The 26,029-nt window shown below is 37.4% G+C and overlaps 1 protein-coding gene across 4 annotated transcripts in view; it reads right to left on the reverse strand.

The window, feature by feature from the left end:
- Positions 1–26,029, reverse strand: part of cep295 (centrosomal protein 295) — a 117,211-nt gene that overhangs the window by 74,198 nt on the left and 16,984 nt on the right. For 3 of the 4 annotated variants that reach the window (XM_051927054.1, XM_028800436.2, XM_051927055.1), the window contains exons 4-12: positions 23,739–23,863; positions 22,242–22,335; positions 18,427–18,540; positions 18,151–18,291; positions 17,807–17,990; positions 16,164–16,295; positions 14,761–14,979; positions 12,320–12,426; positions 7,470–7,667 (exon numbers count right to left, since the gene is read on the reverse strand). In XM_051927054.1, coding sequence (XP_051783014.1) covers positions 7,470–7,667; positions 12,320–12,426; positions 14,761–14,979; positions 16,164–16,295; positions 17,807–17,990; positions 18,151–18,291; positions 18,427–18,540; positions 22,242–22,335; positions 23,739–23,863 — 1,314 coding nt within the window. The remainder of the gene's footprint in view (positions 1–7,469; positions 7,668–12,319; positions 12,427–14,760; positions 14,980–16,163; positions 16,296–17,806; positions 17,991–18,150; positions 18,292–18,426; positions 18,541–22,241; positions 22,336–23,738; positions 23,864–26,029) is intronic. The other variant, XM_051927056.1, reaches the window with a different exon arrangement.

Raw genomic sequence — 26,029 nt, forward strand, 5'->3', positions numbered from 1 at the left:
ATAAATCTGTGCGTACGCCAGCTTCCATGTTCTTCTGCTCCATAAATCCCGGTCAGCGTGAAAAGTAATGCTCATGCACACGCTTGCCGCCCCTCCCCAACTCGTCCCAGAATTATGCCTCTTTGAATATGCAAATCAATATAAATAGCCCCTTATGTTTTGCTCTCTGTGAAAAGGAAATTGAAAAACGGGGGAAAGACTTATTTCAGCAAATACTATACCAAGTAGAGGCAAGAAATAACGAACTATTTTTTGGTTTAAACAGTGATATAAACAACAAAAGGAAGTTGATCGAGTGACAGTGTGGAGGAGAATCTCGAAAGTTCAAGTTCAGAAAGTTGCACAGTGCCCGAAATAAGTAAGTGGTTAGATATTAAAGTCACAATGAAAAGGCAAGTCATAGCCTACTGTCCGAGTGTAATATATACATCTATAAGGGTACAGAGAAAAGAAAAACAAAATTGGGGCACAACGGAAAAAAAAAATGTCCAAATGTCAACTTTAATCACGTAGTTTGTCATTAAAGTAGAATGTCATAACCTTCACTTTAAAATCGTTTAATTTACTAGTTTCTCAAATCCCATTGTAACTAAAGTAGGACGCTAAACGCTTTGTATTCTATGTGTTCTTCTATGTACTCTGTGTGTGTTCTGCTGACAGGACACAGAATACATTACATTCATGATATTTCAGCTCTCTGAACAATTTAAATACTAAGATGTAGTGCTGGGCGGTATACCGGTTCATACCGAAAACCGTTTTTTATTTTTGTTATATGAATTTTTCTTATATGCAACACCAGTTTAAATTGCCTAAACAACGTTCGGAACGTGGCGCAGTGGGAAACTGTTTAAGAGGGGACCTTTTTCACTGCTACACCGCTAAACAGGCATGCAACGGAGTACATGCGGTGAAAATGGACAGAACATTCCAAAACTGAAGCTGTATCAGACAAAGTTGAACATGATGACACAGAAGAACTTTTGCCGAAAAAAAGGAGTCACGTCTGTTGCCTGGTTTTAAAAGGTTGGATGTGGACCATTACGTTCAAATCTGTGAATGCTGTTTCTATACTACTGGATAATACTGCAAGCCAAGTTGTACTCGTTTTATTTTTTTTTTCAATACAGTGTAATGTACCTGGGTACTGTGCAATAGCGTGATGACATATTGACTTTATTCTCGACATTTACTTGATTCGCGCCGTTTATGTCAAGATTAAAGTCAACATGTTGACTTTATTCTCGTAATTTGTCATTAAAGTAGAACATCGTAAACTAAATGTCATTGTAAAATTAATATTTAATTTACTAGACTTTCTCAAACCCCGTCATAAGTTATGTAGCACATTGAATGCTTTGTGTTAAGTGTTCCCCTAGCCATGTTAAAAATCGGTATGTGCTTCTTAAACTGACTTCTTGTACTAAGGAGGCGTCAGCAGAGATCGCCGCACAGAATACAGTCACTTCATGATATTCCTGCTCTCTGAAAATTTAGAATGCCAAGATAAATACTTGATATAATTTTCATGATGAAATGCATTAAAGCATGTATTAATCATGTGGGGGCAAAGTGGCGTGAAGGTTGCACTGCTGCCTCGCAGCAAGGGCGTCTCGGGTGTACCCTGCCTTGAATTTGCATGTTTTTCTGGTGGGTTTACTCGGCGTGCTTCAGTTTCCTTTCAAAGTCATATAGGATGTGGGGTTTTGTTATGCTATATTGACCCTGCTAGTGTATGTTTTGCTCGTATTCACCCTGCGATGTGCTGGTGTTCAGGATTTGTTCCTGCCTCACACACAATGCTTGTTGGGATGGGCGCAACCCTGAATGGATGGCATAATTAAACATGTATAACGAAGATTTTTTGAAATTTCTGAACACTTCGTGGTCTAAGTTTATAACTAGTTTTAATTTCACAAAGAGCAGCACCACCGCGACACTACCGTGCATGTTTAATACCTGCTTTAATGTTTCATCCTGAAAATGATATCAAGTATATATCTTAGCATTCTAAGTTTTCAGAGAGCAGTGCGGGAATCGCTGCCGGCGCCTCCTCTTAGTGTGGAGGAAGTCAGTTTAAGAAGCGTGCAGTGATTAACAACTGGATCAGGGAACACAACTCAAAGAATTTGATGTGCTACATTAACTTATGACGGGATTTGAGAAAATCTAGTAAATTAAACAATGATTTTAGGATGAAGTTTAGTTTACGACATTCTACTTTAATCATAAAATAAACTGAGAATATAGTGGAAATGTTGACTTTAATCTCGAAATAAGCGTCAAGATTAAAGTGGAAATGTCAAGAATAAAGTCAACATGTCGACTTTATTCTTGACATAGTTGTTTTTTTTTTCTTCCCTGTGGCCCTAATACAATTCTGTAGGGCTATACCACAAATAGCATTATAAATGCAAGTTGCAGTTTTATTATTTATGTATATAGCTTATATATTAATGCAATTTGCATAAATGATGGTTCAGTTGGTAAAAGATGTCATCACCAAGTTGCACTTGTTTTATTTTTATTTGGTGAATACTATGTAATGCACCTGGGCTTGAAGTCTTGAAATAATAGTATTATTACTGGAAGTTGCACTATTATTTCTTTTATTGTTATTATTTATTAGTTTAAATATTATGCAGTTTAATGATGGTAAAGTTGTTTAAAAAGTCACTAACGTGTCAGTGACAGAGATTGATAACATTAACAGAAAGTGTAGTTGGTTTACAAAAAATATTTACAAGTTATTCCTTTTCTAAGACATGTTCAGTGCAATACAACTTTTGACAAGCACCTCTGGATATTTTACTAAGTCTAAATGCTTCTTTGGATGAGTGAAAATATGTTGTCAAAATTTTAGTTTAAGTGGTTTGCAAAATTTGTTCAATAAAAAGGCTCTATATTTTGACTGCAACTGTCATGCAATGCGATTCCTTCTCTTCATTAGTGCCACCCCCTTGAAAACTATCACTTTATGGGGCCATGCAAACCTGTATTAATACTTGTGTGCACATTAAGATATTTTTTTGTACAATGTACAATTCTCACAACAGTGGAATAGGTTATTCTTAGCCAGTCTACTGCAGTAATTGCAGTTTAAAATGTGGCTAACATCCACTCATGCATGGGAAAAAAATACAGTTGAATACCGTGAAACCGGTATAAGTTTGAAAAATACCGTGATACAGAATTTTGGTCATACCACCCAGCACTACCAAGATGTATACTTGATATTTTCATAAAGATATAAATTAAAGCACGCATTAACAAATCAACATACAATCAAGCTCTGTAACAGATGTTAAGCCATCTGTAAGCTCAGAACGCCGATTCTTCAAAACGTTTATGGAACACTGAAATATCTTCGTAGTACATGTTTAATTATTCCATCCATCTATCCATCCAGGGTCACGCCAGTCCCAGCAAGCATATAGCGCAAGGCAGGAAGAATCCTTAAACGGGGTGCCAGCTCGTCGCTACCGCTGCGCCAACGTGTCCTCACGTGTTTAATTAACAATATACATTATTTAAATGAAGTTAAAAATTTCTTTATAATAAACATTTTACTGTATTTCATCTTAAAAATGATATCAAGAGCTCCAAGAAGATAGCGTTTGGAAATCTAAAATCAACTTAGAAGCCAGTCATCATCATATGTAAATACACGCTTTATAAAGTGGCTCAGGTTGTGCAATATTATAAAACTGTACTGCAAGTTTACAGTGAGATGATTGTACTTAAGTATAAACAGTTCTACCAGGAGCACTTAATGGACTGATTGAGTGCATTTAGAGCTCTTGGGATGAAACTTTCTTTACCGCGAGGTCCCTACAGAAAAAGGCTCTGAAGTGTTTGCCATATGGGAGAAGTTTAAATAGACTGTGCGCATGGCTGTGGCAGCATGTGCTAGATGATGTATCTCAATAATCTAATTAGCTGCTGTACAGCTGTGATTCCACACTTTGATACAGTGGGTTAAATACTGAGTGATGCACCAAGAATGACAACGCTAAAGAAGCGGTGGTATTTGGAATAGTTTAGTACGGGTTAATTAAAATCTGATGGCTTAAACTAATAAAAAATATGCGGTTAATTTCAGTGTATTTGATAAAGCCGCCACAGGGATGTGGATCTAAAAAGGAAAGGGAAACCGCACAGGTACAGTAGCACTTCCTTTGATGCTGGGTGCCGCCACTTTACAGAACTGAGAGGAGAACTTGCGTATGCAAGGGATTGAGCTCGTGTGAAAATGTGCGTGGCTTTAAGCCAAGTTTAATTTTTATACATCACGATGCGAGTGTGGAAATGGGCGTACTCAACATTCCGGTGCGTATGCACCGTTTATACACGAGGCCCCTGAACTCAACAATGTGATGAGGTGCAACAAGCACTTATGCAAGTTTATATATATATATATATATATATATATATATATATATATATATATATATATATATATATATATTACACATACACATATACACAGTGCATCCAGAAAGTATTCACAGCGCATCACTTTTTCCACATTTTTTTATGTTACAGCCTTATTCCAAAATGGATTAAATTCATTTTTTTCCTCAGAATTCTGCACACAACACCCCATAATGACATTGTGAAAAAAAGTTTGAGGTTTTTGCAAATTTATTAAAAATGAAAAAACTGAGAAATCACATGTACAGAAGTATTCACAGCCTTTGCTCAATACTTTGTTGATGCACCTTTGGCAGCAATTACAGCCTCAAGTCTTTTTGAATATGATGGCACAAGCTTGACACACCTATCCTTGGCCAGTTTCGCCCATTCCTCTTTGCAGCACCTCTCAAGCTTAATCAGGTTGGACGCGAAGCGTCTGTGCGCTGCCATTTTAAGCTCTCTCCAGAGATGTTCAATCTGATTCAAGTCTGGGCTCTGGCTGTGCCACTCAAGGACATTCACAGAGTTGTCCTGAAGCCACTCCTTTGATATCTTGGCTGTGTGCTTAGGGTCATTGTCCTGCTGAAAGATGAACCGTCGTCCCAGTCTGAGGTCAAGAGCGCTCTGGAGCAGGTTTTCATCCAGGATGTCTCTGTACATTGCTGCAGTCATCTTTCCCTTCATCCTGACTAGTCTCCCAGTTCCTGCCACTAAAAAACATCCCCACAGCATGATGCTGCCACCACCATGCTTCACTGCAGGGATGGTGCCAGGTTTCCTCCAAACGTGACGCCTGGCATTCACACCAAAGAGTTCAATCTTTGTCTCATTAGACCAGAGAATTTTCTTTCTCATGGTCTGAGAGTCCTTCAGGTGCCTTTTGGCAAACTCCAGGCGGGCTGCCATGTGCCTTATACTAAGGAGTGGCTTCCGTCTGGCCACTCTACCATACAGGCCTGATTGGTGGATTGCTGCAGAGATGGTTGTCCTTCTGGAAGGTTCTCCTCTCTCCACAGAGAACCTCTGGAGCTCTGACAGAGTGACCATCGGGTTCTTGGTCACCTCCCTGACTAAGGCCCTTCTCCCCCGATCGCTCAGTTTACATGGCCGGCCAGCTCAAGGAAGAGTCCTGGTGGTTTCGAACTTCTTCCACTTACGGATGATGGAGGCCACTGTGCTCACTGGGACCTTCAAAGCAGCAGAAAATTTTCTGTAACCTTCCACAGATTTGTGCCTCGAGACAATCCTGTCTTGGAGGTCTACAGACAATTCCTTTGACTTCATGCTTGGTTTGTGCTCTGACATGAACTGTCAACTGCGGGACCTTATAGAGACAGGTGTGTGCCTTTCTAAATCATGTCCAATCAACTGAATTTACCACAGGAGGACTCGAATTAAGCTGCAGAAACATCTCAAGGATGATCAGGGGAAAGGAAAGAGGATGCACCTGAGCTCAATTTCGAGCTTCATGGCAAAGGCTGTGAATACTTATGTACAAGTGCTTTCTCAATTTTTTTATATATTATATATATATATATATATATATATATATATATATATCCATTTTCTCATTCTTTCACATTTAAAGCCAATATATGATTTCACCCTTGCATTACAGATGCAACAGATCTTTCCAGATGCTGGTAAAACTAAATTATCAATATAATGACCACTTTAAGCATTAACAATTGCTATACCACATATAACCAGTTTTTGCTGAAGTGTAATACACAGCTACCTATGATATAAATATCAACAAGGAAAAAGAAATGCAAATACAGTGGAACCTTGGTTCACGAACGTCTCGGTACACGTACAAATCGGTTTACGACCAAAAAGTTCGCCAAACTTTTGCCTCGGTTCACGACCACATACTCTGTATACGAACAAGCCAGGTTCCCTTTCGGTTTCTACATGTTCAGTCTCTCCCTGTGCATTTCCTGTGCAGCGAGCAAGAGAGAGAGCGAGACACACACACACACAGCGAGAGAGAGAGAGAGACAGAGAGCCGCGCACACAGGCAGCGCGAGAGAGATACTCACACACGAGTGCGTGCAAGAGAGGTGTGCACACACACAGGAGCAAGCTAGAGAGACACAGACACACACACACACACACATACACAGGCACTCCAGGCTCCCGAAAGACACACGCACACACAGGCGCGCGAGAAAGCGAGCGAGCGAGGGAGGGAGGGAAGCATAAGGTAGAGTAGGCTTGTTTTTGTTTTCAGTTCTGTTTACAGTGATCAGTTCGTAGCCTGCATTGTTGCAATGTTACTTTTCTTGGTGGTTTATTAAATTATGGATTTTTCAAATGTTCATTTTTTTCCCCTGTGCTTAAAACTCATTAAAATAAAAATGTTTTTAGCGAGCGGTTCCTAGCACTATAGCGCGAACTATTGCAGTGTTAGTTTTCTCTGTTGTTCAAGGTTATCTCAGTGTTATTCAATGTTTTTACATTTAGTTTACTATTACGCTGTTCATTCTATGATATAATTAACTATATTTGTGCTTAAAAATTAAAAAAAAATATATATATATTTACATACAGTTCATATGGTCTGGAATGGATTAATTGTATTTACATACAGTCCCATGGGGGAAATTGCTTCGGTTCATGACCAAATCGGTTTACGACCAGAGTTTTGGAACGAATTATGGTCGTGAACCGAGGTTCCACTGTACACATTTTGTTAAAAACAGTATCAAGTGCAGTACCAATATGGCCATTTTAAAATGAGGTTTTCTTCCAAATTATCTAAAAATGCACTCAAACCTGTTTCATCCACTTTGAGGGTTGTAAGGCCCCAAAGTCAAACCCAGTCAAACTGAGCGCATGGTAGGAAACAACCCTTGATATGAGGCCAGTCAATTCTAAGGTGCACATGTGTATAATGAACAGTAAATAACACACATTCCAATATAACAGCTCTTGCTTTAACTCAAATTATTCCACAGTTAGTCAAAACAGAATAATTTTCTAAAGTGGCTGTAGAAATTCTATTAGGCCCTGGCAAACTTTGAATTTGAAATAATTAAGCACAATCTTACATCTGTTGCTGGATACACCTGCTGTTTGTAAGCATTTTCAATGCTTATTGCCTTTTCTTGGTCCTTTTTCATCTGTGCTTGAATCTGGTCCTTTTCAACTTGTGCTTCCTTTAGACGCAACTCAAGAATCCTTTTCTGTTCTTCAAGTTGTGCCAGGAGAGTCTCCTGCTCTTGCTTTTTCAACTCTAGCTCTTCTTCCTACAAAAAAATTAAAATACTAAGAAATGCAGAGAACAACCATCTCTGTATCTGATCAGAGCTTAAAGTAATGCTAATAACAAACGGACATCTAAAAAAGCATATTAAAAAATTGTTTTTTTTATAAAACCTCTCTTTCATTAGCTTGAAGACACTTGAACCTGGCTATACCAATTCAAATTCAGTGGTGGTACTGGTGGTATGGTATTGAAACAAACAGCTCACTTTGTTTACAGTAATCCCTCACCTATCGCGGGGGTTACGTTCCAGAGCCATAGGTGAAAATCCGCGAAGTAGCGACCTATATTTATTTTATTATTTATACATATTTTAAGGCTTTATAAACCCTTCCTACACTCTTATAAACCTCTCTCACTCTCTTGTTAACCTTTCCCACGCTCTTATAAACACTTCCTATATTCTTAAACACTTTCTACATTCTTAAACACCTCAGACCAACACTGCACGCAGCGATCAGACGTCAATGTGTCTGCACTCGCTTTGTGAAGGGAGGCAGCTGAACTCACGCTGAGCAGAAATGGACTTTGTGCTGCTTCTGTCAAAATGCCTGCTTGTCGCTCTGCACGAGGAGTGTGTGTGTGTGTGTGTGTGTGTGTGTGTGTGTGTGGGTGTGTGAGAGCTGAACTCACCTTTGCTCAAACCCCCCCTCCCCGGAAGCGCAGTACGCTCCTGCCACTTCGCATTGTCAAGGGGGTGGGGAGCTGAATGAACGCTAAGGAGAAGTGGATTTTGTGCTGGCTTTGTGCTGCTTGTCGCTCTGCGTGTCAATAATTTAAAAGCCTGTATACAGTATCACCAATTTTCCTGTCTTGTCTTGCGTGAAGTTAAAATGTTTTATAATAGTGAGATGTTACTCATATCCTTAGCCCGACATCCACATATCATATGTGTTAACAAAGTGTGTTTTATAAGTTTACATGTGTTTAAAGCATGTGGGATGGGTATTATAAGGCTTAAACTATAAAAATGTTTATTTATATGGTCTTTCTATATCGCGGATTTTCTCCTGTTGCTGATGGGTCTGGAACATAACTTCCGGGATAGGCGGGCAATCACTTGTATTTAAAAACCCGCGAAGTGGTGAATCCGCGAAAAGTGAACCGCGAAGTAGTGAGGGATTACTATATATCCAAACATTCTCTAAAACTACCTCTTAATAAAAATATGTTGAAATTACACATTGTAGGTTGTATTTTATGCCTTGTGGGGTACAAGATTTACAAGAGAAATTTTTTTTTCCAGAATTAGAAGTACATTGTCGTCATAAAATAAATTTTATTTGGAATACACAGTGTGAAACAAAAATGTAATCATTATAAATGTTCATTAAAATGGAGAATAAATGATGAACTAAGAATCCTGTATCTAGATGAAAAACTGACAGAATATATCCTTGACTAACATTTCTAGAATCAAACAAACACCTGTTAATAGCAATCATAAATACAACTACACAAAAAATGGCATTCAGTAATGAAATCTTCTCCATTTAAATTTTTTTAAATGGTTGCACTATCTAACCTAAAGTACGGGGATGTAAATTCTAATTCTGCTAGGATGCTCAGTCCTTAAATACTTTCCACGATGTCAGGATCAAGACAACCCACTTGCATAATAGCTTTTACAGTAATCCCTCCTCCATCGCGGGGGTTGCTTTCCAGAGCCACCCGCGAAATAAGAAAATCCGCGAAGTAGAAACCATATGTTTATATGGTTATTTTTATATTGTCATGCTTGGGTCACAGATTTGCGCAGAAACACAGGAGGTTGTAGAGAGACAGGAACGTTATTCAAACACTGCAAACAAACATTTGTCTCTTTTTCAAAAGTTTAAACTGTGCTCCATGACAAGACAGAGATGACAGTTCCATCTCACAATTAAAGAATGCAAACATATCTTCCTCTTCAAAGGAGCAAACAAATCAATAGGGCTGTTTGGTTTTTAAGTATGCGAAGCACCGCGGCACAAAGCTGTTGAAGGCGGCAGCTCACACCCCCTCCGTCAGGAGCAGAGAGAGAGAGAGAGAGAGAGAGAGAGAGAGAGAGAGAGAGACAGATAAAAAAATCAATACGTGCCCTTCGTGCTTTTAAGTATGCAAAGCACCGTGCAGCATGTCACTTCACGAAGCAGCTGCACAGAAGGTAGCCAATGTGAAGATAATCTTTCAGCATTTTTAGACGAGCGTCCGTATCGTCTAGGTGTGCGAACAGCCCCCCTGCTCAATCCCCCTACGTCAGGATCAGAAAAAGTCAGCGCAACAGAGAGAGAGAGAGAAAGAAAAGTAAGCTGGGTAGCTTCTCAGCCATCTGCCAATAGCGTCCCTTGTATGAAATCAACTGGGCAAACCAACTGAGGAAGCATGTACCAGAAATTAAAAGACCCATTGTCTGCAGAAATACGCGAACCAGAAAAAAATCCGCGATATATATTTAAATATGCTTACATATAAAATCCGCGATAGAGTGAAGCCGCGAAAGGCGAAGCGCGATATAGCGAGGGATCACTGTACATACTTTTATTGTGTCATTGAAAGTGTGATTTACTTTATAATTTACTTGCCGAAATACCCGGCGTTGCCCGGGAGGAAAATAACTTTTTTTTTTTTTTTTAATTGTTTGAGAAAAATTAAAAAAAAAAAAAAAAAAACAGATTTTTGTTTTGTGGTGTAGTAATAAAGTTTTTACACGCAGAATTTTTGACAATGTAAAAAAAGTCAATTATTAGGCTGATTATTTCTATTACCTCTACAACATTGTTGCAATAAGAATAATGCAAGATAAAATTATAGTTAACAAAAACAAATATTAAACAACAAATACTACTATGGACTTTTCATGATAAAACTGCCGGTTGCTTTTATGGAGCACAATGATAAAACTGTTGGTTTCTTTTACGGAACACACCAGAAATGTTCCGATCGTCAACTGGATGATAACATACATACAAGACGGCAAGACTGTTATAGTATCCTCTTTAATAAAATCCCTGTGTGCGTCCAGGTGTCTGTGTGTGTGTGTCTTCTGGTGAAGTGTGCATGCACGGGGCACGGTGCGATGCGCGATATTACTGTCAGAGAAAGTTACAGGTGTTTTACGGAAATACAAACCAGTATTACTGCGAGAGGAAATTAAAAGGTACACAATACAGTGACGCATATTACAGCCACATACAAGGCAGTATTACTGTCAGAGGAGATTAAGGGCATATTACCGACGCGCCAGCCTGTATTACCGCCAGAGAAAATTAAAGGTATATTACGGACGTACAAGACAGTATTACTGTCACAGAAAATTAAAGACACAATACACGGCGGTAGCCCATGAAGAACGGTCAGCTCAGCATGTAAACATCAACAAAAGAAAGGCTGAAAGAAAGAAAAATACGACCAACAAAAAGAATGAGGTCAAAGTCCCATGCCATTTAATATAGACTGTTCCTACTAATGTTTATGCAGTACTGTTCTAGCGCCCGTTATTGTAACGGGCTAAATGACTAGTATGTTATATACAAGATTGTGGCTAATAGTTGGAGAGGTGTTCACTGGAAGGTGCTTTGTGGAATAAAAACTGTTTATTGTATTTATATTCTTATATTGTATTGCTGTGTTTGGGGCTCTCTGGCACCTCCTTGTGGTTACTTAGCGTCAACTGGATGATAACACACAAACAGGACTTCAAGATTGTTACAGTGTGCTTTATATACAAGATAAACAAAATTGGAATAACTGATATGACTTGGCATACGACATTTCTTTATATTTCCGGTTGTGACTAAAAAAAAAAAAAGAAAAGAAAATACAAAGCTTGTCTGCCACTCCCAGATTAAAATGTCACATTCCTCTGCTAATGAACAATGCCATAGAGAAAAAGGAATAAGGCACACTAAACACTGCCCATTTCAAACTAGAATCTACTTGGGAATCCAGACAAAATAGATTGTTCAAAACAATAAAATGCAATCATTACCCTTTTTTATTTATCAGCTATGCTTGTTTTTGCCCATAGGAGCCGGAAAAAGGGATATTTATACTTATATCTTTTACAGTATATAAAACAGAGGCACTGTAAGCCTTTACATGTTTTATAAATAAATTGAATACACTAAATGTTGCATTTCATCCTCGTAATTATTAAGTTTGCAGATGGCTTTATTCGAAGCTACATAACAAACCTAAAATAAGTTGGGAGTCAAAAAAGTCAAAATGCCTGACAAGGCAGGATAATAATGCTAACAAGACAAAGACAGACAGAAAGAACAGCAGAATGTGTTTTCTAACTTGGATGCTGGTGTGAGCAAAAATTTTCAACCGCTATGGCACTTCTGGACAGACTAAAGATCCACTGAACCATATAGCCTGCCATTCATTTAACCTCACATCAAAGATATTATTTTTGAAAACAGCTTTATTTAAAATCAGTCTGACTTCAAAAACTTAAGACTACATTTTTAATCCTGCCATCGAGGATCTACAAAAATCCTTGAAATCCATGTTAATTTTAACATTTAAAAATATCCTACAGGTAGTCCTACTTGGTAATCCTAAAGGACTGCCACTTTCCAATCCAAATTTACCTTCCCAAAGAAACAATGTTATCAAAAGAAACTTAAATGCAATTTACTTCACACTAACCTGTTTTCTTCTTTCCAGTGCCGACTGTATTTTGAATGCTTGTTCGTTTGGATGTAGAAGAGAGCTGCTACCAGCAATCACGGGCTCTTCAGATGACATTTTATTCTCTGTGACAACAGCAAGACAAACATGTTTTGTCCAAGTACAAATTCATCACTATACAGTCACACAACGAATTCTCTTAAAAGGTGCAAAAAAGTTGAGTAACAAGAAACAGAATTTAATAAAGAAATTAAACTATTTAAAAGAAAAAAAAAAAAACCCCATAGCATACATTTCTCTTCTGGGGAAAAAAAAAACCTTAGGCTGCATGGTAAAATAAAGTGTGGATGAGCAATCAACATATAATTAGGAACAATCAACATATAATTAGGAAAAGGTTAAAATTTTTAAATAACTTTTTCCAAGTATTAGTTACAAAGCAACATTCTTGTCCTTATTAATGGCTAGCAAAAGGCAATGAAATATTTTGCTAAAAGCATGCAACTTAATAAAAAATAAATGGGGGGGGGGGGGGGGGAGAACGCTTCATTCCCCAAAAGTGCTACAATTTGAATGTCTGAATTAAATCAGTTTTTATATAGGTAGATATGCAATAAAATACTTCACTTGCTATTATTGATATGTCTTGCTCTAAATTCACCTCTTATAACTGGCTATGCCACACCTTTATTAATAAGACGTCCATTATAATGCTCCAAATTTAACATGGCTTTTGATGTGGCAGGATTACTGCAGGTAACTGTCCAATCTATAGTTTGAGACTTCAACAGCCTCACGTAGCTGACTTTTAGAATTCAAGACCACACCACTAGATACCATAAGCAGTCATACACACAGGCACATCCACAAAATGACTGTCTAAAATGGCCTTACAGTCATGTGCAGGTGCATCTCAATAAATCAGAATATCATAGAAAAGTTATTTCAGTAATTCCATTCAAAAAGTGAAACTCGTATTATATAGATTCATTACACACAGTGATATATTTCAAATGTTTATCATTTTGCTGATATGGATTACAGGTAATGAAAACTCAAAATTCAATATCTCATATTTAGAATATTAAAAAATGATTTTAATATAGAAATGTTGGCCTACTGAAAAGTAGGTCCATGTATGCACTCAATACTTGGTCTGGGCTCCTTTTGCATGAATTACTGCATCAATGCGGCATGGCATGGAAGCGATCAGCCTGTGGCACTGCTGAAGTGTTATGGAAACCCAGGATGATTTGATAGCGGCCTTCAGCTTCTCTATTCGGCCTTCTCAGATTCTCTATGGGGTTTAGGTCAGGTAAGTTTGCCTGCCAATCAAGTACAGTGATATTATGGTCATTAAACCAGATACTGGTACTTTTGGCAGTGGGCAGGTGCCAAGTCCTGCTGTAAAATGAAATCAGCATGTCCATAAAGCTTGTTAGCAGAGGGAACTTGAAGTGCTGTAAAATTTTCTGGTAGATGGCTGCACTGACTTTGGACTTGATAAAACACAATGGATCAACACCAGCAGAGGACATGGCTCCCCAAATCACTGACTGTGGAATGTTCACAGTGGATCTCAAGCAACTTGGATTCTGTGCCTCTCCACTCTTCTCTAGACTCTGGGACCTTGATTTCTAAATGAAATGCAAAATTTACTTTCATCTGAAAAGAGGACTTTGGACCACTTAGCAACAGTCCAGTCAGTTTTTTCCTTAGCCCAGGTAAGACGGTTGTAGACCTTGTACCGGATAAGTGTGTGCGGTGGCTCTTGAAGCACTGACTCCAGCCGCAGTCCACTCATTGTGAATCTCCCCCAAATTCTTGAATGGGCCGTACTTCAAATTCCTCTCAAGGCTGCGGTTATCCCTGTTGCTTGTGCACCTTTTTCTGCCACATTTTTTCCTTCCACTCAACTTTCCATTAATATGCTTGTATATAGCAGCCTGTGTACAGCCAGCTTCTTTAGCAATGAGTTTTTGTGGAGGGTGTCCATGACTGTCTTCTGGACAACTGTCAAGTTAGCAGTCTTCCCCCTAATTGTGTGGACTACTAAACCAGACTGAGAGACCATTTATAGGCTCAGGACACCTTTGCAGTTGTTTTGGGTTAATTAGCTGAGAGGAGTGTGACACCATGTGTCAACAATATTGAATTTTTTCACAATATTCTAATTTTCTGAGATACTGAATTTTGGATTTTCATTAGCTATAAGCCATAATCAACAAAATGAAAAGAAATAAATGCTTGAAATATATCACTCTATATATTGAATATTAATGAATCTATATAATATACGAGTTTCACTTTTTGAATTGAATTACAGAAATAAATTAACTTTGATGATATTCTAATTTATCGAGATGTACCTGTAAAATGTTTGCAGCACACAATATTCTACAGGAAACTCACGAAATACCTACCAATTCATAATAATTTAAAAAATTAAGTTAATTTACCTTCAGAACATACAACTTGATCATCAACTTCTTTAACATCTTCCTGTGGTGCAATCTGTCCTTCATTAGAAACTGAACCCGATTCAGTCGTCACTGCATTACTACATCTCTCAGTTTCTCTTCGGGATATCCACTGTTGCCTTTGTGTCCTTATCCTACTGATTAGATTTTGTAAGGACTGCTTGGCAACAACAGGACCAGGCTGTTCTAGTTCAGGAACTATTAAAGCAAATGAGATTTTTCAAAAATATGACTAACATCAAAAAAAAAAAAAAAAAAAAAACCCAACAAAAACATCCACCACACACAACATAGTTTGTATGTATAAACGCACAATCTTCTTCTTTCGGCTGCTCTCATTAGGGTTTGCCACAGTGGATCATCTTCGTCCATATCTTTGTCCTCTGCATCTTGTTCTGTTACACCCATCAACCTGTATGTCCTCTCTCACCACATCCATAAACCTCCTCTTAGGCCTTCCACTTTTCCTCTTACCTGGCAGCTCTATCCTTAACATCCTTCTCCAAATATACTCGGCATCTCTCCTCTGCACATGACCAAACCAATGCAATCTCGCCTCTCTGACTGTCTCCCAACTTGAGCCGATCCTCTAATGTACTTATTTCTAATCTTATCTATCCTTGTCACACCCAATGCAAATCTTAGCATCTTTAACTATGGTATGTATAAATGCACAATAATTTAGAGAATTACAGAATAAAGCATGCTGACATTTTCCTATTCAGCTTGCATTATAAATTTGTAACTTCTAATATCTTTCACTACCGATCTGATGAACCACAAACTCATCCTTAAGTACATTTCTTAATTTGCCCTTGAGCAATATTGTTTGGCTGTTAGGGTCATTTAGACTCTGAACCAGGTGCTGTAGGGAGGGTTGAATAAAGTTATGTGAATTAGACCTGGAAGGCAAGGATAGTAGGCAGACCGACCAAAATCTTTTTGTTATCTCTGCCATCCATACAGATTTAGATCACAAAATAATGACAACGTCCACCAAAGTAACAGTTCTCTATTAACAAATTAAAAAATAAGGTAATTTACTATTAGCAAGTATTTCATCCATATATGGAGCAGACAGTAAAATGCAACTTAATCATTTTAATCATCCAAGCTATACAGGCATGGAATTCAGTAGTGAATTCTCTCTTTTATAAAAGGGGAAGGTATCTTAAAAAAATAAAGGCTTCCATTTGTTTTTAAATTAAACTATGGTTTCAATCAAAATTAGTTCTATTATACAGAAAGTGCTAAGCATCAAAAAGGCACATATATTATATATGTATGCATAAGTTGGGCATGCAACTCTGCATTAACAAAAAGCAAAATTAAGTGCAATTTGAACTTGCCAGGTGACTTTCTGGAAATCTTAGCTTCCTCACTTTCCACAAAGTCTTCCATAGAGCCAGCTGCTGCCTCTGGTTCTAATGTCAAATTCAGCTCTTCATCTTGGGTTCCAATAGATGGTTCCGGAAGTGGCTCTGGATTCAGGCACAAAACATCACCTTTCACCTCTCAAGTAAATAAATAAATAAATAAATAAATAAATAAATAAAGTCCATGCTTTTTCAAAAAGTGGTATTTTCTACAGCTTAAGCATTAGGTTAGGCAATTTTTTTAGCATTGGTCACATCAAACGATACTGTAGCAGCAAAAGTATGGGTTCCTGTGGAGACTTCAATGCCAGATAACACTGGCCAAGAATCACTATTACAATAAATTGTCTTGATTGACAAAGGTCTGAGTACGCTTTTATTGTACTAAAATTTCTTCTTGGTGAAATCAATTGTTTTTGAGCATATAGATATGATTTAAATATATGCTTCAGGGAGCAGTAACACATTCAGGAAAGTTAACAATGGGGGGGGGGTGTGGGAGAGGATGAAGTAACTTAAGGTTTTCATTAAGACCAATTTCTTAATAACAAAAATACTACAAGAGAGGTGAACAAAGTTACAGTTAACTTGGTATTAACTGCATCATGTCTAAGTGTTCTCGGATCGAAGTATGAAAGATGGTGAAAGGTGTTATAAACTACCAGTAATTAGAGTATGCGCATGTGTGGGTGTGGGTTTGAGAGTATAAAATGGTAAAAATCCACCCTGGTGAACAAAATGTAAATGTTCTCTTGGAAGAAGAAAAAAAAAATACCCACTAGAAAACAGTGTATTAATATCAGAAAAGAAGAAATGTACAAAAAAAAAAAAAAAAAACACACCACTCCACACACATCTTTGACCAAGTCTTAAAATGTGCTTTTTGCCAAACAGTAACAAATGTTTATTAATCATGCTACCAAAAAATAACCATATGCAAATTTTACATTTTAAAAAGAGATTAAAAACTGAAGCAAGAATTCCTGAGAAAGGGAGGGCGAGAATGTAAAAAGACCTATACTGTAATATTGCAGTCTAGCTCCAGGCTAACTGGTTGTGCACCAAATTAACAACATTTTGGACAAAAAATCTTTGCATGCCTATCAGACAGCCTTGGTGTCACAATAACTCCAAACCCATTAACAGCTATTTTTGGTGTACTCCTAGATGGGCTTAAAGCGGAGAAGGACAAACAAATTGCAACTGCCTTTACAACACTATTAGCACGCAGACTATCTCGCTCAACTGGAAGAATCCAAACCCACCACTTTTAAGTTAGTGGGTAACGGATGTTCAATAATACAGCAAGTTGGGGGAAAAAAAAAAAAAATCAAATTCTCACTTAGATGATCCGCTCAAAACTTTATTTTAAAATAAGGCAGGATCTAATCAATAACATTTCAGAATAAGCTTCCTTTTCGGGGAAAGGAATACCCTTCCTTTCTTGTTCCTTTTATGGAGCAGCAATTTGTTAGTGGCTCTCCTCTCTTTCTCTCGGGTGGGGGTTGAAGTTTGCTTTACCTCGTTAAGTTTGACTTGACTGTATGGAACATTATCTGTTTCTAAATAAAATAAAAAAAAAAAAAATAATAAAAAAAGACCTATACTGTATACTCAAAAACCTATGAATGACACAAATGTGAACCTACTTTTCTCCCCTGTGTACATGTCTTCAAAGGCAAACTCAAGTTGTCTTTGCCAGTCCTTTTTAATTTCTTGACGTCTGTAGGGTGGTTCAAATAATTGGGGAGGCATTGAGGCCACTTTACGTCTCCTCCGAGCTAAGTCAGCTTGTTGTAACTGCTCAAGTTCCTTCATTAAGCGCTCTTTGTCCTTGAATTGGAGGGAAAAAAAAAGGGAAAAACATTCAATGTACAGTACATTTACCATGTTAATGGGGCAATAAAATTAGTCATGGTTGACAAATTTTCAAACCTTTTAATGAAATAACGTAATTTAACAAAAATATTCCTATAAGGTTGTACTAGAATACCTGTTGTAAATGCACTACATGTAGAGCATGGCAGCCTCTCAAACGAGCTTTTTCTATTTGCTCTTTCCTCTCCTGCTCCTCTTCTTTCTGTAGCTCATCGATGCGCTTTCCTTCTACTGCAGCCGCTTCACAAGCATTAAGCTAGGAAAATGCAGCAAAAATAAGTATTCCAATAAATATTAAACATCAATAACATTATATTTAGTGTTGCTTTTGGTATCCTTACAAGTAGGACAAAGTTGTCCAATCAAAATAAAAACTTTCCTGTGAACATACCTGTCCACCATTATTTTCTCTGTCCACACAGATCTCTGGCAGATGGTGATAACTAAAGGAATAGCTGTCAGCATCATACAGTTTCACATGGGGGTGTTTCTGTAAATCAAGACACTAAAGAAAAACATTTATATAATTAGTACTCTCACACAATACCATTCATACCTCCTGGTACATTGATGTAAAAATATTTTTGCTGCAAACAAGTAAAATGCATAAGATATAAAAGAAGAGTGAAGCATATGTATAGAATGTCACCTCTTAATATGGAGTACTGCTTTGCATAAATGCTAGAACATTTAGAGATACCTTTATTAGCAATTTAGTATCTAACTTTGTTAACCTTAAATAAAACAAACTCATAATAAAGGTTAAAATTGCCTCATCTCCACCAGAATTAAATTCACTTTGCAATAATATTTAAAAGCCAGGAAACAGCAACTCAGTTGCCTCTAACTAACCTCTTACCATAACCAAGTTTCTGGTTTATGAATAATCACTTAAGTATAATGCCATGATAACAAAAAGAATGCACATTTTTAGCAGCTATGTTCCAAAAATTCACACGCATGCCTGTAATTTTTTTAGAATGTTCTGTTTGACACAATATCAAGTAAGTTATCCCTTGAAACTAACTACTTCAAAAAATGAAAAATGTATACATGGAATACCTGCAATTTTGAATATTGTCTACAGAAAAAAATGTGACAGTTCTGAAGCAAGAGGTGATTCTATTTTTAAATATGAAGACAAAATATAAATGAAAATGGTCTTAGTAGCTTGTGAAAGAACCTTTGCACTCGCATTCTATTACCACATCTATTTTTCTAATTAAAAAAGTTAAAATGTTTCCCCATTTTTAAGAATAAATTTCAACTACAAAATCTTGCTTATTTAATAATTCTGTGGATTAGTTGCTGGCATTTTACATGGTAACATTTCTAAAGCATTTACCAAATGAGTATTTTGTACACTTACAATACAGAAAAATAAACAAACATATGATATAAACATCACAATTATAATAAAGTACTCAGATTAAGGAAGATATTAGATGAGGGAACTGGGGGACTGTCACATAATCACTGACCTGTGCTTGTATTTGATTAAATGGGTTCAAAGAATTAAATGCTGAAAATACTACGTCCAAAACATTGACCAAAACAGGCACAATATTGAATATTGTAGGCTACATCCCATTTTCGTTTCTTAACTGATTAAAAGGACTGGCCAAAAATCAAACCTAGTTTAAAACTTGACATCTCCTAAGGCCAGACATGCTTAGGGTCCTCTTGAAGTGCCAATACTGTAAAAGCCATGTCAAAAATGACTTCTGACATAATGCATCACCAGTAGGAAAGTGAATTTTAACTTGTCCTCCCAGGGCAGTATAATAATGTGGGGACAAGGAAAATTTAAACTTGGTTAATCAGTCAGTCTTCACTTTGGAATTGCGGGTAATTGATTACATAATACGGTAGGGCTCCTACTTTATTTACCTTACCTTTCTCAGTTGTAGGAGATGGACTTTAGACATATCAAGGTAAGTGGAGCACACTCATTTTAAGAAACAGAGTAATACAACTTATTGATAAACACAAGGGTTATAGAAATTTTATATATACACATTATATATGACATACAAGACAGACAGACAAACAAACATAACAGAGAGAGTGGCTGTTTACTATTTAGAGTTCTAAAGTATATTTATATATAATAATCTTGGCACAGATAAATGGTTTTACAGTGCTAAGTGCTTTCCTGAGTTGGGTCCTTTGCTGTGTCTGCAGCCTCACAGGAAAAGCATTACTCTGTCTAGCACAAAATTTTAAATGCTGAAGTTACCTTCTTGAAGTGATGGCTGGTCTCAGCCTTCAAACTGGCTCAGTGTTTAGCTTATCAATCTGAATCTCAGCTCTCATGTTCAGAAAGAAGAGAGTTGTTGTTGGCTTCAGCCCACCAAGGAAGAACAGCTCACAGCCTTTTAGTTTCAGAGGTTTTCAGGCATTTTGGAAAGTGAGAGCAGAGCTCTCCTCAGGAGTTCCCTCAGAACTCCTCAGAGAGGCTCTCCAAGAGTGCAAGTAAAACACTAGGGAGTTCAGTTAAAGAGTGTTTTAGAAAGGATGCAGCTAGTTTTGAATGAAAGGTGGAACACCTCATGATTGCAGTAAAGTCATATCCAGTTACAAAGCCAGGGTCTTCTCATAGGTGAGTTATTCTATCAATTCCAGTTGTCACTGCTTGATAGGTCTTTGTTCTTGTAGGACTCTAGTTTGCAAAGATGTCAGTGCAACTCTGATTTACACCTTTATCATCATATTAATTACAGGCAGATCCTGGTACAAACTGACGTTCAGTCACCTAGTTTGGAATGTAAGTGAGGGGAGGCACAGCTTAATCTGCTGCCTTAACAGGCCTGGTGTGCCACCAGAACCTGACCTTATCAATGCTCTAACTACACGTGTCAGAGGCCACTCCAGAAAGCTGTAAATTTGAAGAGATACTATATCCATCCTATACCCTAGTCCTGTGCAAACATCAAATGCTCCCCAAAATGATGGGCTACCTGTCAAGTGAGATACAGAAGAGTGGTGGCACAAACAAGGGAAAACATTTTGAGTGGAATGGAAAAAGCTTTGTGATCATTATAATCACCAATTATACTCACTTTTTCCAAGATGGTGAATTGTAAGCTTCATTCAGAACCTTAGAAAGAGATTTAGCAGCTGCTCACATGAAGGTCTAAAACTTCTAAACTAAAAAGGAGAAGCTTGTCTGCAAACCATACAGGAGGTTTCCACTGGAGCTGATCCTATCACTTTAACTGTACGACATTCCACTTGGACCTCTGGCAAAGTTAGCTTCCTATCCACTGTGGAATCTGGGAGAATCATAACTCCAAGCAGCATACCACACAAAGATAATCTTTGCCCCTTTCACCTCACCCAGCAACGAGTCTGACAATTTGTGCTGAAGCACATTCCGCTAATTACTTTTCCTTGAATGTGTATACTGTCAGTTGTCAGAAAATAGTGGCACTACACAGAACTGATAGATCAGATTTTCCTTTACTTAAAATTAAAAAAAAAACAAAAAAAAACAGGCTATTACTGGGAATCAGTTGCTAGCAGGATGATAGGCTAAGCAATGGAGAAAAAGGTATTAGTTCTTGTGCTGTATGTTAATCACAAATATATTTATTGCTATGTCAGAGAACCAATTAAAAGAATTGACAGGATTAAAAACAAAAGACGACTAAATTGCAAAAGAGAAGACAACTTTTACATTGGATTATAGAAATTCAAGATTCCAAGGCAGAAATAAGACAAAAGCAAAAAAGAATGTTATTCATTAAATGTACATTCATTAATACTGAACTTTAGTTCAGATTCAAAAATAGATGGAGCCAGTGCTTAAACCCAGAGTGGAAACAAAAAACTCAATTGCACTTCATCTTTAAAGACTTGGTATTTTCTGCATTTTATTTGTCGGTCTCTTCTGCCTTGTGTCCAGTTTTCAAAAGCAATATAAAATGTAGTTATTTTTTGATAATCCTTGTATTTATCAATAGATTGTAATATTCTGTTTCTTTAAACTAGTGTACTTCAGTTACCCTGATATTAGTCTAAAGGCCGGAGACTGCCCCTGACAGAGAAAGGTAAGGAAATAAGGAAGGAGCTTTACCAAATACATTACCAGCATTGCCAAAAGCAAAATGGATAATTAACCAAGTCAAGCTTAATCTTTTCCTTCACTATATATAGGATACAAGTGCACTATGTAGAAGTAGAAAGTCAAAATTGGAAACTTACTTCAATAGGGTCTGGCAATACAGGTGGCAAACTTGCAATTTTTAAAGCCCGTTCCTTTTCTAGCATTAAGGCTTTCTGTCGTGCTTGAATGTGCCTCAAAAGGAAAAAATAAAAAAAACGTCAGGACAAAAAAATGCAACAAGGGCAAGGATCACTTGGTAAATGTTTTTCTGAACACTGTTTCTTCAGCAATGTAAACTTGAAATTTATCATTTTTTGACTCAACAATACCCAATGTACACATTATGATAACTTATATATACACACACCATGTTTTTTCATGCAATTTAGGAGCCTGGCCTTTACTTTAATGGCATTAGAGCTTACATAAAATTATAATTTGATCACCTGTCTGCTTTCTGAATGGCTGTATATTACTAGTTGTATTATTTCCACCCTCGCTGCAAAATTTCATGACAGCTAGTCCAATTGTTTTCTATACACAAGGTAATAATTGCTTGCAGAAGGCTAAATATTTCACAAAATCATTAGCCTTCACAAAACCAAAACTAACTAGTTATCAATTGAATCTACACGGAAGCAAGAACATTTATCAGAAATTAAAATTTTGTAATATTTTGAAACCCTCCTGTCAAACTCAAAGTAGTACTAAGGAAATGATCAGTTCTGTCCCTTTACTAAAATCATTTTGGGAATAAAAACAGTATTAGAAAAATACAAAATGTAATGGTCAGTAAATTACAAAATATTTTAAATATTCTATAAATAAGTATAAGCTAAAGTAAAAGGGCCATCAATTCATCCATCCTTTTTCTGGCACTTATCTGGGTAAAGGTACTGGTAGCAGCTATTTGAGTAAAGATAAACAAATATCCCTTCCCACCCCTGACACCTCAATTGCGGGGATATCGAGGCATTCTCTGACCAACCAGAGTCTCTCCCCACCATGGGTACTGGGGTTTGAAAGAGGATGCATCCAGGAAACTTTCTAATCAGGTGCCCGATCCACCACAACTGCCTCCTTTAAATTCAATGTAAAACAAAATTTCCTCCTTGGCACACTAAAATTAAATTGAATTTCAATGATTCACAGATAGTCAATGCTGACCCAATAAAGCTGATCTGCTTATCACCATTTATTACACTCAGATCACATTCAGTCTATACTTGTACTTTAAGAACACTAACTCAACATTATTTTCCATTTCTTTGTGTATGCACAGATTATCATTTTTTTTAAAAGGATGTGCTATGTTTAAAATGTATTTACTAATTTTCCACCATTATTATCATGTTTTTTGCAAAAACTGAATCAAGAAGAATTTCATCCAGTACAACCAATCAACCCATTTATTACAAATGTCTTACTTGATAAGGCTATGAAACAATACGTTGCATATTTACAATTAAAATGGGTTGTTTGAGTGCTATACAATAAACATTTTTGGTATTAAATCTGCTTTTAAATAAAAAGGCCAACAACAGCAGTGGATAATAGATCATGTGGGTACAGAACCTTACATTTTGCCAGCTTACCTAGTTTCATCTTCCAGACGCCTCCCTCTCTGAAATTTTAGCTCTTTAAGTGCCTCACGGTGTCTCTCTTCTGCCTTTTGTTTGTTCTCAGCCACTTTTTGAGCAATTGCTGCCCAATCTGGCTCCTGAAAGGCATTCATTTAAATTTTAGAACCAACAAATTGTTACAACTGGGTGCTGCATTTTACCATATGGTGAAATAAATAAATAAACCACCAATAATACCATGCTAGCTATTATGGATAAGTAGAGGAAACTAAGGTATAAAAAAATAATCTGGTGAGAGTCCAAAACCAGGGAAAGTGGTGATACACTGGAGGCTGACCTCCTTTCTTATTTAACAAAATTAGAAACAGCGGAACAACTGGCATTGAACACTGATGGAAAAGCTACAGCTGCGAATTCCGAATGCAAAATGCTCCAAGTGCGGCTCTGGAAAATGGATGCAGAAGGAATATTAGAATCGAAGGTCTACCTGAGAATCATGAAAGTCCAAACTTAGTGAAATTCATAACTGAACTATTCTCAAAAATAATTGGAGAGGACTTTAAATCGGATACAGAGGTAGCAGCAGCTTATCGCATACGTGGATCAAATACCTCTAAACCTAGGACTTTAATTGTCCACTTCGAGAGATTACAATTTAAGTTTAATGTAATGGCACTTCTCAGACACAAACAAGAGATTATATTTGAAAATAACCACATTTGTATTTTACCTGATTTCTCACCCTCAACAGCTGCTTAAACGTGCAGGTTTTTACAACATTAAACAGTGGTTACGGAAAGCCGATATCAGATTCAGTTTGGCAGGATACAAGAGGCTGTAAGTGGATATTCAAGACAAATATCACATCTTTTCCTCCAAGGAGGAAGCAGAAAAGGAGTTAAGAAAGCTGATTCCGAAACTTTTTTGAAATACAAAAGTGAGTTGCATCCTGTCATTGTATGGCAAGAACATATTACCTGCTGGCTGATTTGCTTGCAATGATTCGGGTACCATAATTATACATCCTCTTTTCTTCTCGGCCACTTTATGTTTTAATTACAATTACACACGTACACTGTGTGGAAGAAATTAGTTTTTTTTTTTTTTTTTTTTTTTTTACTATTCTAAAGGAGCCTGTTTAACATCAAACCCTTGGTTTATTGTTATTGTTTACTACGCTTATCCATATTACTAAATGAGAATGGTAAACCGGAAGGCACAGACCCAGGTACACGGCGATGGACACAGGAGACATAGTGCGCAGGCACCTACAGCGCGCATCTCATAAACCGCAAGCGAATTCTGATCCACCGCGAACGAAGGAGTCACGGCTCAAAAACGGAAGAGCTCAACTAACGCCACACAGAAAAGGGGATTCTGCACTGCACCCCAGAGTCAAACGGAAGACACTACAGGGTCCGCAAAGGTCCACAAAGATAGTACGAAAGGCGCGAGAAAGTACGAAAGGCGCAGGCGCCTACAACGCGCTTCTGAACTAAACGTTCACACTACAAGGCATGGTCCGGGTAATAAGAATAAATGAACTCTCCGTATTAAATGTACGGCATCCTCACACGTCCAAACCATATAGCATATGTGAATCACATTACAGTGATGCATTATTAACAGTACAACCACAGAAAACGCTCTGTATTAACAGTAAGTGCAATTATCCACATCACTAATGGTAGACAACGGATAACTAATGGAGTCACGGTCATGGCTCCGGCTCCAAAACGAAACTTTTCAACTAACGGACATACAGAAACGAGCCCGCCTGAATACAATTAATGAACATAGGCGCCTACAACGCGCCTCTCAAACAGCAGAGGCAATAGATAAACGGCAAAGAAAGGAACAACAAACAGCCGCTAAACAATTCCGCCAATTAGCTGACATCGCATTCTGTAATGCATCCACTATTAATGAACATTCATTAGGATTAATGAATATCATTTGCTGTCATTGTCATTCACTTAACTTCCCTGAAGAAAAAACTGGCAATACAACTGATGAGTTTACACGTTGTCAAAGGGGTCAGGTTAGACTGCCTCCTTTAGATGAATATCCTGAATATCTACAGATGTTTCTAACTAACAATGTACCAGAAAATAAAAACTTTACGGACTGCATTAGATCCTACAATAGTTCATTTGCTTTTGCATCTACCAGGGTAAATATCAGGCCACCAGCTGGCAATGCTTGGTAGCATGGTAGCTTATGTTTTATATTATTTGAAATGGGAAAAAAATCAAATTCTCAGTTGGAGGATCTGTGCAGAACTTCTTCAAAACCTGACAGGA

Source organism: Erpetoichthys calabaricus, chromosome 4 (assembly GCF_900747795.2).
Source record: "Erpetoichthys calabaricus chromosome 4, fErpCal1.3, whole genome shotgun sequence".
NCBI classification, from domain to species: Eukaryota; Metazoa; Chordata; class Cladistia; order Polypteriformes; family Polypteridae; genus Erpetoichthys; species Erpetoichthys calabaricus.